The sequence below is a fragment of the Borostomias antarcticus genome (assembly GCF_949987555.1).
Source record: "Borostomias antarcticus genome assembly, chromosome: 12".
NCBI classification, from domain to species: domain Eukaryota; kingdom Metazoa; phylum Chordata; class Actinopteri; order Stomiiformes; family Stomiidae; genus Borostomias; species Borostomias antarcticus.
The window spans coordinates 6,116,790-6,130,973 of NC_140245.1; the positions used below are offsets into that span (position 1 = coordinate 6,116,790).

The 14,184-nt window shown below is 40.7% G+C and overlaps 1 protein-coding gene across 5 annotated transcripts in view; it reads left to right on the top strand.

Moving 5' to 3' along the window:
* Nucleotides 1-7,410, top strand: part of asap1a (ArfGAP with SH3 domain, ankyrin repeat and PH domain 1a) — a gene marked incomplete at its 5' end in the record, with an annotated part of 43,368 nt that extends 35,958 nt beyond the window's left edge. For 2 of the 5 annotated variants that reach the window (XM_084447302.1, XM_084447301.1), the window contains 8 exons: nt 220-327; nt 575-809; nt 2,293-2,460; nt 3,212-3,287; nt 3,839-3,903; nt 4,021-4,535; nt 6,823-6,945; nt 7,137-7,410. In XM_084447302.1, the coding sequence (XP_084303428.1) occupies nt 220-327; nt 575-809; nt 2,293-2,460; nt 3,212-3,287; nt 3,839-3,903; nt 4,021-4,535; nt 6,823-6,945; nt 7,137-7,211 (1,365 nt within the window). In that variant the 3' untranslated portion in view covers nt 7,212-7,410. Of the gene's footprint in view, nt 1-219; nt 328-574; nt 810-2,265; nt 2,470-3,211; nt 3,288-3,838; nt 3,904-4,020; nt 4,536-6,822; nt 6,946-7,136 lie in introns of all 5 variants that reach the window. The other 3 variants (XM_084447303.1, XM_084447305.1, XM_084447304.1) reach the window with 2 other exon arrangements.
* Between the last annotated feature and the right edge of the window lie 6,774 nt (nt 7,411-14,184).

Here is a 14,184-nt window from a genome sequence, read left to right on the forward strand (position 1 = left end):
TTTTGTAACTTCTGAATTTTAAAGTCTTCACATTTCAATAATGCAGAGATGTTCATAGTCACCACCAGAATGAGTTACAAGGTCTTGTGCGGATGTTACCTTTTTTTTCTGTAATCATGTTAAATGATCCCTATTTTTTCTTCTTTTCAACACTTGCTACCCCTTTTACCTCTCTGTGATTCTGTCTCTCTCGTTCTCTCTCTCTCTCTCCATGTGTAGTTGGTGGAAGCCGCAGCGGGGAAGTTTAACCCTCACACCCATGTGGAGTACGAGTGGAACCTGCGTCTGGAGGAGATAGACGAGAGCGACGACGACTTGGACGACAAGGTATTCAACCGCAAACAAATCACACCCGATAACGGGAGTTTGTGTGCGTCAAGATTGAGAGGAGCAGTTGACTTGTCCGGGGGAATGAAATAACGAAATCGTGACTATTCTCCCCTCACTGTTTAAATGCACAGTTACAGGTAAAACCTGGAAGCCGGGAACATTTTTCTATGCTTATGACGATTAACCATCCATTTTGGGATGAATCAACCTCTAACTCTCGTCCCTCCCCCTACCCCCCCCCCAGCCCAGCCCGGTGAAGAAGGAGCGCTCGCCGCGACCCCAGAGCTTCTGTCACCCCTCCAGCGTGTCTCCCCAGGACAAACTCACCATCCCAGGGGGCTACGCTCCGCACAGGGACAAGCAGCGCCTGTCCTACGGGGCCTTCGCCAACCCCGTCTACAGCACCTCAACCGACACGCCACCCTCGCCCGGCCCCGACGCCGCTGGCTCCGCGCTGGCCGGCAGGAGCGCTGGGAGAGGTAGGGCTCATTTTATCCGTCGTTTGTCGTTTGTTTGTTCGTTGTTTTAGTTTAGTCGTTTCATTACAGGGTTGGTTTTCTGAGAACACGAGAACAGGCGGCTATTCTCATTTGTAGGAGCAGTCTTAAGAAAGATGGGATGGATGAGCCAAGTTAATGGGGATTTACTCTTTTTTTTTGCTTTGTAGACGCACGCACACACACACACACACACACACACACACACACACACACACAGATTTGCCCAATATGTCCCCTTCAATTAACTTTCTTACTCATTGCCCAACAAAAGAATGTGAAATACTTTGTAGTGATGTCATGTGTATTGTTTTTTTCATGTCTGGCTGCACAACTCATTTCTCCTTGTGAGATCATAAACCTTGACCTTAAAGGTTAAAGGTTAAAGTCCCACTGATTGTCACACACCTGAGTGTGTGAAATTTTTTCTCCGCATTTGACCCGTCCCCTGGGGGAGCGGTGAGCAGCAGCGGTGCCTCGCTCAGGAATCATTTGTTGATCTTGACCTTGACAGTCACAAAATCCATCTGCCGTCAAACCTGTCAATTCTAATGCATAAGTTCATCCAACACACACGGAAATGCCACTGCACTCACTACAGCAGCACTCGATTCCAAGACCGCTCTCAAGACCACTTTTTGAAGGTATCTGTCTCATCTTGAAATCGACCGCATTTTTACTCGGCATTGGTCTCGGACAAGGGGACTCTGGATTTTATTTCAAGTTCATTTATACATGCACAGTATATATATAGTAATAAAAGAGTGGGAATATGGATCTTTTCAGATTAAATAGAGGCCTATGGTTTGCATGTTCCACAGTTTATGTCAATGTTAGTGTCATTTTATTTCTATAGCACCATTCATACAAATCAATAGTGCTTTACATAAAAAAGAGGTGGATAAAAACATAAATCATGTAATCACAATGAGAACAGATTTAAAAGAAACAATACAAATTGAAAGAATAAAAAAGAGAGAATACAAATTAAGAACTGTCTCAGATATTAAAACAAGTAAAGCTATGTGGTATAAGCAATATTAAAAAAAGGCTGGGGGCAATTTATCGTAAGTGTGTCATGCCGTGTGGGTCTCGTACTGCTCTGGTCCTGGTCTTGACTTGGTCTCAACCCCTCAAAGTCTTGGTCGTGTCTCTGTCTCGATACACTCTGGTCCTGGTCATGACTTTGTCTCGGTTTAGGTGGTTTGGACTACCTGCAGGCTACACCAATAACCCAGTCCTTATAGTTGTAGCCTTTAGACTTCACACAGTTCCAATCACAAATGATATTATTGTGTGTTCACATGTGTATTTCCATGACAAATTGACTTTATTCCTAACTATTCACAACTTTTGTCCTAGGGCCCCACACAACCAACCTTTTCTGTCCTCCTCTGTTAAGAATGTAGAGTTTACTCTCTTGCTGGACCAATCACAGCACACTCTTTGTCTGTCACTCTCGTAGGTGGCCCGCCCACCTCCCTCCCCCTGGGATCCCAGTCCGGAGGGGGAGGAGGTAGCTCCACCCTCAAGAAGAGACCCCCGCCCCCACCCCCAGGACACAAGCGCACCCATTCCGACCCCCCCAGTCCGGTCCTACAGGGCCCCCAGAGCAAAAGTGGGATCGCTTGGGGTGAGTGGGATCGGGAGTTGAAAAACAACACAAGCATCAACGGCATCAATATAACATGTAGCCTTGGAACAACATAGCCTACAGCATATATAGCCTAATAGAGTAGAGCCTACAGCATATCGCCTAATAGAGTAGAGCCTACAGCAAAAACACTGAGTAAACTGCAAAACATGAGAGGGACTTTGTGGTCCCTAGTGTGTCAAAGGTCACGAGTCAGTGAAAGCAGCTTTCCTCATGACCAAATATTGAACCTAGAAATCCACAGTACAAAAGAGAGCTCATTCACTGCAAGTGTACAGTAAGTGACCGTTAAACCCTTTGTGTCTCATATGATCCACTCTTACATAGAGGCAAACAGAAATAGCTGTTGACTTTCCCCCCATGTCTGTATGTGGTTCTGCTTTGCTGCTTATTTGGTTGAACTTCCTCTTCATGCAGAAACATTACTAGTGACACTAAACATGAGGCCAAGTACAAATACTGAAGTGCAAGGAGTAATTACTCCTGCACAAGGCTTAATCATACTGTATAAACTGTAGTTTTTATTATGATGAAGAGTCTGGTTTAATTGTGCTGTCCTTTATAATTCAAGTTTACGGTACACATTAAGAGAAGTCGTTAAAGTTTGAGTTGTAACTTTTAAAATATAATGTTCAAGGGCAGTAGACTGAATAACTGAAGAGAGGCCATGTCAAAATATGACAGAGGCCACATGATGCCATGTAACCTTCCACTGGTCACTGTTTTACAGGAAGTGAATCCACTCCCCCACCAGGAAATAGGACCTCACCTTCTAACAAGTTTGAAGGAATTCAGCAGCAGCAAAGGTACAGCAACTCACTGCACTGTTTGCTCTCACTGACGTGTTAATTGTATAGCAGTTTGTTTAGCAGTTGGCTTTAGCAAGTGACCCACAATTAGATGGCATCTCAGTCATGAATAAAAAGTGATAAATATGATCATGGGAGTCAGCAACCGAATAATATTTCAGTTTACGTAAACACTTCTATGTATACTGTACAATAAACCCATCTTAATTGCTATTTTTGTGTTTTAAAGGAGTAGCTTCTTGTCTTTAAAATTGAGAGTTTAACATGTTTTTGAAAGATTTTTCAAGGTGCCCACCCACATCCATTGTATGACCAAAACGGTGGTAGAGCAATTATCAGACTTTCTCAAAAGTGCTAGTTTTGTCAACGTTTTGATCTGAACCATTGTATATGATCATAAGAAACCTTAAAACAGGGCTAAACATGCATTTTCCCTTTACTACTTCTTTAACAAAGAAAGAATTGGGCTGCTTGAATTGAATTGGATTTAAACTGTAACCTTGTTATAGGAAAGATCTTAAGAACATCTTTCCTCCTCTTTCTTTCAGCACTACCACTAGTAACACAAAATCAACACTAGGTCCAAGGGTTCTTCCCAAACTACCTCAAAAAGGTGGGTTTGCTCTTTCTGTTTTGAATGGATAACTTGAAAGAAGAATACATCCTATCTAAAGATACCGTCTGTGCTTTAGTCTGACAATCATAACGTTTCGCTCTCGCTTTGTTCAAGTGGCACTACGGAAGATCGACACTATCCACCTCCCTTCTGTGGACAAGCCCAACCAGCCTCCGGAGGTTTTCCAGAAGCCAGAGTCTTCCCAAAAGTCCCCCCAGCCTCCTGACACCTCCCCCAAGCCCCTCCCGACCCCCGGGGACACCCCTCAGAGAGCCTCCCTGTCCGAGAAACCGCAGCTGAGCGAGCTTCCCCCCAAGCCCCAAATATCCGACTTGCCCCCCAAACCTCAACTTTCGGACCTCCCTCCGAAACCTCAGTTATCCGACCTTCCTCCCAAACCCCAGCTCAAAGACCTCCCGCCCAAGCCACAGCTGGGGGACATACCCCCGAAGCCTTCTGTGAGCGAGAAACCCACCCCTCCAGATATGGTAGTCTCCAAACCTGTGACAGACGGGCAGTCCTCCGGCCCACAGGGGGAGCTCTCTCCCAGACAGGCCTGTGAGGATACCAACGGCAGCCCACCAGGGGCCGTGGAGATGCCCGTACCGTTACCTCGGAAGATAAACACGGTGAGTAGACACGGAATTACAGCACTTCATTTTTCTAAGGTGATTCCTTTACCTTATAGTGATTGTGGTAATATGGTAATGAACATGTTTATTTGTTGTAATACTTTTTGGACGTAGCACATCCCAATACTGCAGTAACAAAGTGCTTCACAAAACATCAAGAGAACGGTACAATAACATAAAACATTGAAGGCAGCTCTGTAAAAATGGCTTTTAAGAAGGGACTTACAGTAAAGAGGTAGTGGGATATTTTGGACATTTAGCCCTATTTGTGGTCTGTCTACCATGAACCTGAAACAGAGACCATAATTTCACTGATTGTTCCAGTATTTTATGCAGGCTTTCACTGGGCTACAATGCAAGTCAATGGGGCATCCGTAAATGCTAGGGCTGCCCCCTGAAAGTTGACGAGTCTAATCATCAGTCGGAGATCCTTAAGTCGACTGAGATTCTTCAAGTCAAGCAGTCGTTTTTTTTCTCCACTGTCAAGATGCGCTGGTGGGCTAAGACCACTAGCCTGCCTTGCGATTTATATAGCACAGGCCAATCATTCGTTTTAGACCTAGGCTATTACCGTAGCTGTTTACTGTGCAGTAAAAGGAGACTTAAGACTGATATAGCGGAGAGAATAAGGCAGGACTCTTTTTTAATATAATTTTATTTACAAACAACATTCCAGACAGCAAGCGTAAAACGTAAACGGCAACAACAGCAAACAAAACAAACAAAAAACAAAAAAACAACAAACAAGCAACGTTGCCCTGTGGAATAGTCTACAGACAGATTGCTGTGTCACATATCTTTTTTTAGGAAGTTGTTTCTCTTTTAATTTTTTCCACCTCATTCATACCCCCACTGGTCTCAAGAGCAGGACTCATGTTTACGAAGCACACCAACATACTGCTCTGGTCAGATGCACTTTCCAGTGAAGTGCTCAGAACCCAGCAGAGTAACCGGATGTGTAAAATAACTAACACCTAAAATAAATAAAAAGTAGGCTACTATTGAGAAACCGCACGTTATCGCGATGGAACTTTATATAGTTAGTAGTTTATTGCTTTATTTATCCAAAATGGTATGTGTTGTCGTTAAGTTTTCTGTTGATATCGATTTATAATTATTTCAACATTTTCTCCCATGCAAAATATAGGGCAGGTGCGAACCCAACCAGTAGAGGGTGTATTTTTACATGTTGGCTAACTATACTGGAGCAAAAACACTACCCCTTTAAAAAGAAGTACAGACACAGCCTGGCTTCCGCAGCCAGCGCATTTCAAAACCTGGGGCCCTAGTGGCAAAAGCTCTGCTTCCTTTTTTCTTCAGTCTAGACTTTCGAATGGTCAACAGTTCCCAGCCTCAGTATTTTGCACTAACTGTAGACGGTCGAGGGACCTCTGATTGAGATACAAAGTACAAAGTTACAATAGTCTGGGCGTGAAGAAATAAATACTTGTCAACTTGGAATGATATGACTCTGGTTTAACACCACAAACAAAACACTGGGAAGGTGCATCCTCTCAAATATCAGATGCATGAATGCACTTTCTCTAAATCAGTAACAAACACACGTCAAAAGATTTTGATTGTAAGTGATAAAAGCAGGATTGGACAGCCTCCTTTACGTGGAGCTCTAGACTGAGGTTGACACCTCGCTTGCACTTTGCCTTCAGCACTAGATTATGCTCTTAGTCACTTGTTTTAGAAGAAGATGCACTTGTGAGTTCTGGCAAGTAGTAGTATCCTACATTGGCTTTTCCTACGTTAAATGCAATTATTGTCAGTCTCTTTGGATAAAAGCGTCTGCTAAATGACTAATGTAATGTAATCTAATCTAAAGACACCAAGGCTTCTTCTAGTAGGCTTTATATTGGACCACGGCCATTTTCAATCCTGGCTCTGACATGGGAGGGGCCAAACATGGGAGGGGCTAAACTTGGGAGGGGCTAAACATGGGAGGGGCTAAAAAGTAAAATCGCAGATTTCAAAATCTTTTGACTTGTGTGTTACTGATTTAGAGAAAGTGTATTCATGCATCTGATATTTGAGAGGATGCACCTTAGATTTCTTAGCATTGAACAGTGCAAAATATACTATTGTACTGTTGCCTTGTACTACCACAATATGAATGTACCCTTGACTTTGAATTACTTATAACCTTCGGCCTATGCCAACCAGGTCCTTATTTTACAAAGTTGTTTACAAAGTTTTTTTTTTGTTTTTTTTTAATAGGCTAGCTGAAACGTTTAATGATGAGATGATTGACACCAAGATCTGCATGTTCTTGCAGGGGAAGGGCAAAACCAGACGGGTGAAGACTATCTACGACTGCCAGGCGGACAACGATGACGAGCTGACTTTCGCGGAGGGAGAGGTCATTATAGTCACGGGAGAGGAGGACCAGGAGTGGTGGGTAAGTGATCTGCGTCACCTCTGCTGTGCTGGCCTCATCGGCACTGATGTCAGAGTGCTGGGATGGCAAAATATTAGAAAAGTTGACAGCTCCTAAAGAGGTTTCTCCAATAATGCTGATTCCATCCCTAGCATGAGCAAGTATGAGTAACGTCCCCTTATTTTATTTTATTATTAATTTTTTTCTTTCAGATCGGGCACATAGAAGGGCACCCAGAGAGGAAAGGGGTCTTCCCCATGTCCTTTGTGCACATTCTGTCCGAATGACAGCTGGAGAGACATGTGTGAGGCTGACTCCCACTAGCACAAGCCCCGCCCTCCCCAGGCCTCACACAAGACTGTGGGCGGAGTCTATGTATATAGCTGCTGTTACAGCCGGAAACTGAAACATACATAAGAATAATTCAACCCAGCCTCATAGTAATGAAGACTTGTTTGTAAATTAACTGAGTTATTCTGCCTACCAGTATTACCGTAGCAACCCAGCATGCAGAACTGGGTTCGCAGTAGCTATCCTCGGAATCAAGCACTTAAAATATTTCTTGATGTACGCTGTAACTGTATGTATGTGTATAGCTAAACAAAATCTATGTCCATGTAAGTGTATCTTTAAACATGTACTGTATATGCACATGTACGAGTGTATATTCATGTACTTATGTACATATACAAGTGTGCAGACAGTATGTACATTGACCCTGCTTGCGTAGAGCGGTAAGGCTATCTTGTTCGTGTTCCATTGTGTACCATTGTAGATGGGCTGTTTTATGTCTTACCATCTCTTGAACTCCTGGAAGTAGGTCATTCATAGTCATGAAGGGGTCTATGTAATGGAACATGTTAGGTATAGTATTTTATATAACACTGTTATATATTACACTCCAAAACAAGAATTTGACAAACTTTCAGCTTTGCGACCTTAAAGGTTGTGCAACAGGTTTATTTGAAGCCAAGTCCTAAGACATTGATTATGTATAGCCTGAACATCAGCTAGAGTTCACTGCTGTCTTTTTCTGAAGAGGGGCCCTTTGCAGCTGCTTATTCATGCTTTCAGTACCTAAGTGATTCTGCCCATTAAACATTCTTTATTCTGGCCCTAAATGTGTTGTCTCAGAAAAAGAACACTGCTGTGTAGCACGGTCGATGCTATAGTTCACAGTTATCTAAACTATACAGTCACTATGATGTCACCAAACATTTTGAGTGAGATTGCATTTCACAATGCATCGCTTAGGTGCTGATGTCATACTGTAGATGATATCACTAGTCATCCTCACACACTAAAGTGGCAGCAAAAGACTATATAAACATCAAACTCTAGTGTCTGCCCAGGCTAGGTTATGTACTGTACATCCAGCAACAGACTTCAGTTACATATTTATGGATAGGAAAAGCAGAGACTAACCACAAGGTCTAAAAAACCTCTGATTATTTAGGTGATCCATGATTTTGGAGCATCATGTCCGAGTCCCCAGTCATTTCCCTCTATTGGTATGAAGGCTGGTTGATAAAACTAGATGTGATGTGACTGGAAGCATCACCGGTTAAAGGAAGTATTTATTCATGAACTCATTCAATAATTTTATTTTACCTGCTTAGTATTAATTTGATCCATTTGGAGAACATTTCTTCTGTTTAAAAGGAGTACAGTGAAACTCAGCCTTCTAGAATAACAATTGATGGTTATGCCATCAATTTCCCTCAACTCCCACTAATAGGTCTATTTACTATGAAGGAACAAAGCTACTACATTAATACTTCATTTGTTACAGTGCCGCTCCTTCTATTTTATTGTGTGGGAATATTTATTGTATTGTGACCAAATTGAGTCAAAAGTTGTAGTGCAAATGCATTGTCCCTTTCCAATCAGTGTGTAAATGTTACTTGATATACATGTGTTCAACCCAGTTTTATGTATTACTCCTTTTGACATTTGTGCATGGCCATAGAATAACTCCATAATGTGAAGACAACATTTTCACACTCAGACATCTTGTTTTACAATATGAAATGTACTGTAACCAATCAGAGTATTGTGATATAGAAATTGCACAGTGAAAGGGCTGTATTGTTTCTTTGTTTGAGAAATACAAAGCACTTTCACAAGAATGAAATAATTGACATTTGTAAACGAGTCACAATCAGCTTTTGACAGTTGACTTACTGTAATATTGTCATGACAGAATCCTACAGTGTATTTACTCGGCCAACGAGAAGGCTTAACTTGGCTTTGTGCAATGGCAGTGTTGTTATATGATGATGTTATCTGTTATAACCATGGCCTGTTATTCTATGCTTGAAGGCCTGCGTAATAGCCAATTCATGAACAAAGTTTCTATCATCTCTATTGGGGACACAGTCCAGTTTTGGTAGCTGCAGTTTTTCCTCTGTGGCTTGGAGAGACTGAATACTAATGCTTGAGAACACAGAGATACCACTGACCCTCGATTAAAAACCCTCTTACCCCTGACCTCTTGACCTTGCTCATGGACCAATCAGATAGAAACAAAAAGGATGCAAGGAGCTATGAAACAGGTCCCAGCATTTTCATTGAGCTTCAAGACTTTTTATGACAAAAACAAACAAACTGACAAAAACAACTTTTTATTTTATTGTGGACAATTATTATTTTATTATTTGTTTCATGTTCTCTCACAGAGGGATCAGTTGTGGCTGACAGAGAAAAGCTATTTTAGGGGAAAATATTTCCTCTTTTTAGGTTTTTAAATGCTTTTTTGTTGTATTAACAAGAATAGATGAAGTACTACAGTATTAATGAACGCCTCTTTTATTATATTTAAGTATTTGTGGAAGGGAAAACATTCCTCTTCAGAGTAAACAAGAGTAAATGTTTTTTTTTGTTGAAGTTAAGTGCAGAGGGCAGGCAAATTTTGTCTAGATGAGCAAGATACCACAGCTGTTTGCAGGCTTGTCTGTCTGTGTTTTCAAATTCAGCTTGTTCATTTGTTTGGAAGGAATGGGTTGGCTTGAATGTAGGCTTCTCCTTGATATCAAAAATAGTGTATTTCATATATTATTTGATAATATTAATTTTCTAAAATTTGAAATCGTCAAATATAATTGTTGAAAAGTCAGTTATTCATCTCAATACTGTATGGGTGGTCATAAATCATATTTTTACTTATTTTGAATACTTGTTACTAAACAAATAATATTTGAAAATATTTGATTATTCTGTAAGTTATTTGAAAACTAAAATTCACACATCCAAATGAGAACCAGATATTTTAAAAATAATTAAAGTTTTTACGTTGTGTGATAATCTTTTCAAAATTTCTCATATATTAACTTAATATTAACTTGAAATGCATTGCATCCTTTCTGGAGATATAAAAATGTAAAATTGTTCTATTGAAATTTGTCAAAAATGTTGAAATCATAGTAGCTATAGGAAACAAAGACACTACTCTCTTAAAGTAGTTATCCATTTTAACATGTTGATGCATAACATATTGATTGATTGATCAATTAATTGATTGATTAATTGATTGATTCACTGATTGATTGATTCATGCATTAAGTCTTTTACACAGTGTATGTAAATAACATAATATTTACATCATATTCATTTGCATATTAGTTATTTACATCCATTGTGTAAATTAGTTGATGTATGAATAAATTAATCAATATAAAGTATGACAACAAAGAGAACATGGAATTTATTTTTTATTGCAGCACAGCCAACTTGCTGTTTGCATGATGGAAGTAAACATGTTTGTGTGCTATTAGGAGTCATATTTATAGACACTTGGTAAACTCTTATTGGATAATTGACATGACCCCTGACCTTTCACCATATTGGCTCATTTCAAAAAGTAGTTCCTCTCTGAATCTGTATAATTTTAAAGTTTTCTGTCCAAATGGCTTGAAAAAGGACCTCTTTGAAATCTGTATTCAAATAATATGAAAAAAATGAGTTCCCCTCTGATATCTGTATTCAAATTTTTTTTTTTTTTACCATAATAGCTATTTTCTTTGACTTTTATCCCTGAGATATTCAAATAAAATCAGTTTTTCTTAAAGTTTATCCAAAACTATATTTTTCCGAGACCTGCTCTGACAGTTACATTTGCCAATAGCCTCTTCTCAGATCAGCATGACCACTGAGGTGGGAAAAGTGAGTGTTACTTGAATGTACAGCAAGACTGGTAGGCTAGTTGTCCCAATAACGTGAATGGAATTTAGTTATCACAGCTCAATTAGATTCTTGTCCATTACTTTTGTATTCCTTAGTGATGTTTTTTTTTAGCACAGGCAAAACCAGGGGGCCCCAACTAATGAAGCCAACCTGAAGGAGAGAGCTGAAGCAAGCAATTAACTACTCTACTTCTGGGGTTCCTTGTGTAACATGGCAAAAACAGGCCACACCAGTCGTCCAGAAAAACGTGTATACATCTCTTTTCTCAAGAAGCCCGAAAACTATGCCTGTGTACAGTAGGCCTATGTTATTGTAATGAATCATACTGGTCTTCCCGTATGTGGCTCTGTGCTACTGTACAGTTAGGGGATGTGAAACGGGAAGATGGAAGAGTGGGGTGGGACCTGCTTACCTTCTGGTGCAGGCGACCCACAGTTGCTTCTTAGTGGGCGCATTTCCTGGTATTCGTTTAGCATTCACTTTAACTTGAACCAACACAGAGAGTGAAACGTGACTGTTAAGTTGCAACTCATAACAGGATTTGAACCTTGTGTTTTACTCGTCTATCTGTTCTGTACTGTATCCCTAACCATTCGGTTCCATGCCTTAATCTAACCGCAGACCAGTTGCCAAAGAAGAGCTTGCACATACTGTACAGTCTGTTGTAGCGTTTTGGCGGGGTATGTTTTGAACCTGTGACCCCTGCTCTGTAGTCAGGCCGCTGATCCATACAAGTAGCTGTGTCTGCTACCCCTGGTGCATGTCGTCATAAAGTACAGTTGCTGAAATTGGTCGTCTTCTCATTGATAGATGAGAGGTTAGTTATGTCGGCCAAATGTCAAGAGGTGGACATTCGATTCCTCTCGGCCTATAGAATCTAGCTAGCCTCGTTTTGAGCAGTTTGGCGTTGAATAGTGTTGTTATAAACATAGAGAATATCCACCCCCATTCTTCCTCTATTGTGGCTGGTTTGTTACCTGTATCATAGGTTTGGGGAGGCGACCAATATTCAAACTGGTGGTTGTAGACTATGAGCCCGTTCAGGATCTGAATGTGTTAGTCCGAACCTGCAGCCCACATCGAGCACAGTTCACCCACAAACTTCTTACAGTATATCAGACCGCAGGCCTGTTTCACTCGTGCCTCATGCATATCCTCTTTCACTTGTACCTCACGCATATCCTGTGGACTCGTGAACTTTTTTACATCTGACCGTTTGCAACTAAATGAAAGGATTCAGTGTAGTATGATACTGTATGGAACTTCTAACCATTGTGTTACATTTGCCCTACTTTATCCAACTACGATTACACTGTAAAGCAAATATAAAAGTATAATATTAATTTTGAAACGAGCACCAAAAGAGCTACTAAGCACCTCACGCTCTGAACTCTGTAGATGTAGATTGCTATATTACTGAGATACCATGCATAGTTTTTTATGTACAAAGCAAAATGTACTTGGCAATGGGAAAAAAATAATTGTGACGATGGGCCCCTGGCGGTGGGCTGTGGCACATGGGTGGCAGACACACGTAGGCTACGCACAAACTAACGTACAGGGGTCTATTACCTTCGGTTGCAGGATGGGGACAATAATGATTTACCAAATGGAGGCTTGTGGCCTTATCAAGGTTGGTACACTACCTTTGTCCTCAGGCTAATCTACACTAAGTCCCTCATGGAGACATGCCTTTCCGATAACTATCCAGATCACACCTATGTACTGTACCATTTTGGTGGTGTAGGTTTTGAACCCGCTGTCCAGGTGCACTACTGCTCTAAATATGGATATCCCACGGCGGGGCGAGTGACCTTATCACGGTTGCTGTTGTTTCTACATAAGTTTTCGGGCTTCTACAGAAAAGAGCTTAAGCCAACACGTTTTTTTTTTTGTTCTGCGACTTCATTGGTCAAAAAGTGTGCAATCTTAGACTAACTTTTTTTTTAACCTAGAATTTTACCAGAGGCTGGATAAGGGGAATAACAATGTTCACCTCAAATCTCTAGGCTACACCTATTTGTAGGCTACCTTACATGAGATGCCGGATGTGCATAAAGGGTGCTGCCAAACAGGGCTTTGTTAGTAGGCCTAGTTTAACATTGTTTTATTGTGAAATACCTGAATGAAAATGTCAGTCCCTTTAATCTTTTTTTCCTCACTATGTGCTCTACTTTTGGTCGACCTGTGTATTGGCGGCACTGTTTGATGCTGTGCTGGGGACATTCCATTACTCATCAAATAATAAAGATTTTATGGTGGTGTCATTGCTTGCCTTTGAATTGCACTGATATTGCTGTCCTCTCAAATGCAAAGAATTCCCGTCCTACACCAATCCCCTTACGAGGCAGTACGGAAGAGCATTAGGCCCAACAACTGAGTTTATTATTTTTTTAAGCTTCTGAGTTTAAAGTCAGAATTTCTGACTTTAATGTCAAATTCAATTTTACGTTAACGAGAGCACTGCCTTACGGAAGAGCATAGGGCCAACAGCTGAGTTTTTTTTGTTTTTTTTTAAGCTTCTGAGTTTAAAGTCAGAAATTCTGACATTTTTTCTCAGAAGTTATTTATGACTTTTTTCTCAGAAATTCTCACTTTTAAAGTCAGAAATTTCTCAGAAATTCTGACTTTAATCTCAGAAATTCTGACTTTAATCTCAGAAGTTATTTCTGGCTTTTTTCTCAGAAATTCTGACAAAAAAGTCAGAAATTCTGAGAAAAAAGTCAGAAATAAGTAATGTAAATAAATAGCCTAGTCAAATGTCGTAGGCCTATTCAGCATAGATGCTTTCTTAAAGCATCCCCAGTGTCTACGTTGTGACGTTTGTGCTACACAGTAGGCTGGCATGAAGAAGACAAGTAGTATAGCCTACAAGTAGACAACAAAGCACGAGCAAATACATTATCATTGTCATATTCACGCTGAATGCAATCACACGCCGTCAGCGTTCAGATTGGAGATGTTGACATGAAGTGTCACTTCCTATTCGTGAAATCAATTCCTTTTATAGTTATGGGCTGCTCCTCAAACAAATCCGCACTAGACAGAACCTGTACAGCATTATTTTTCCGGGTTGGC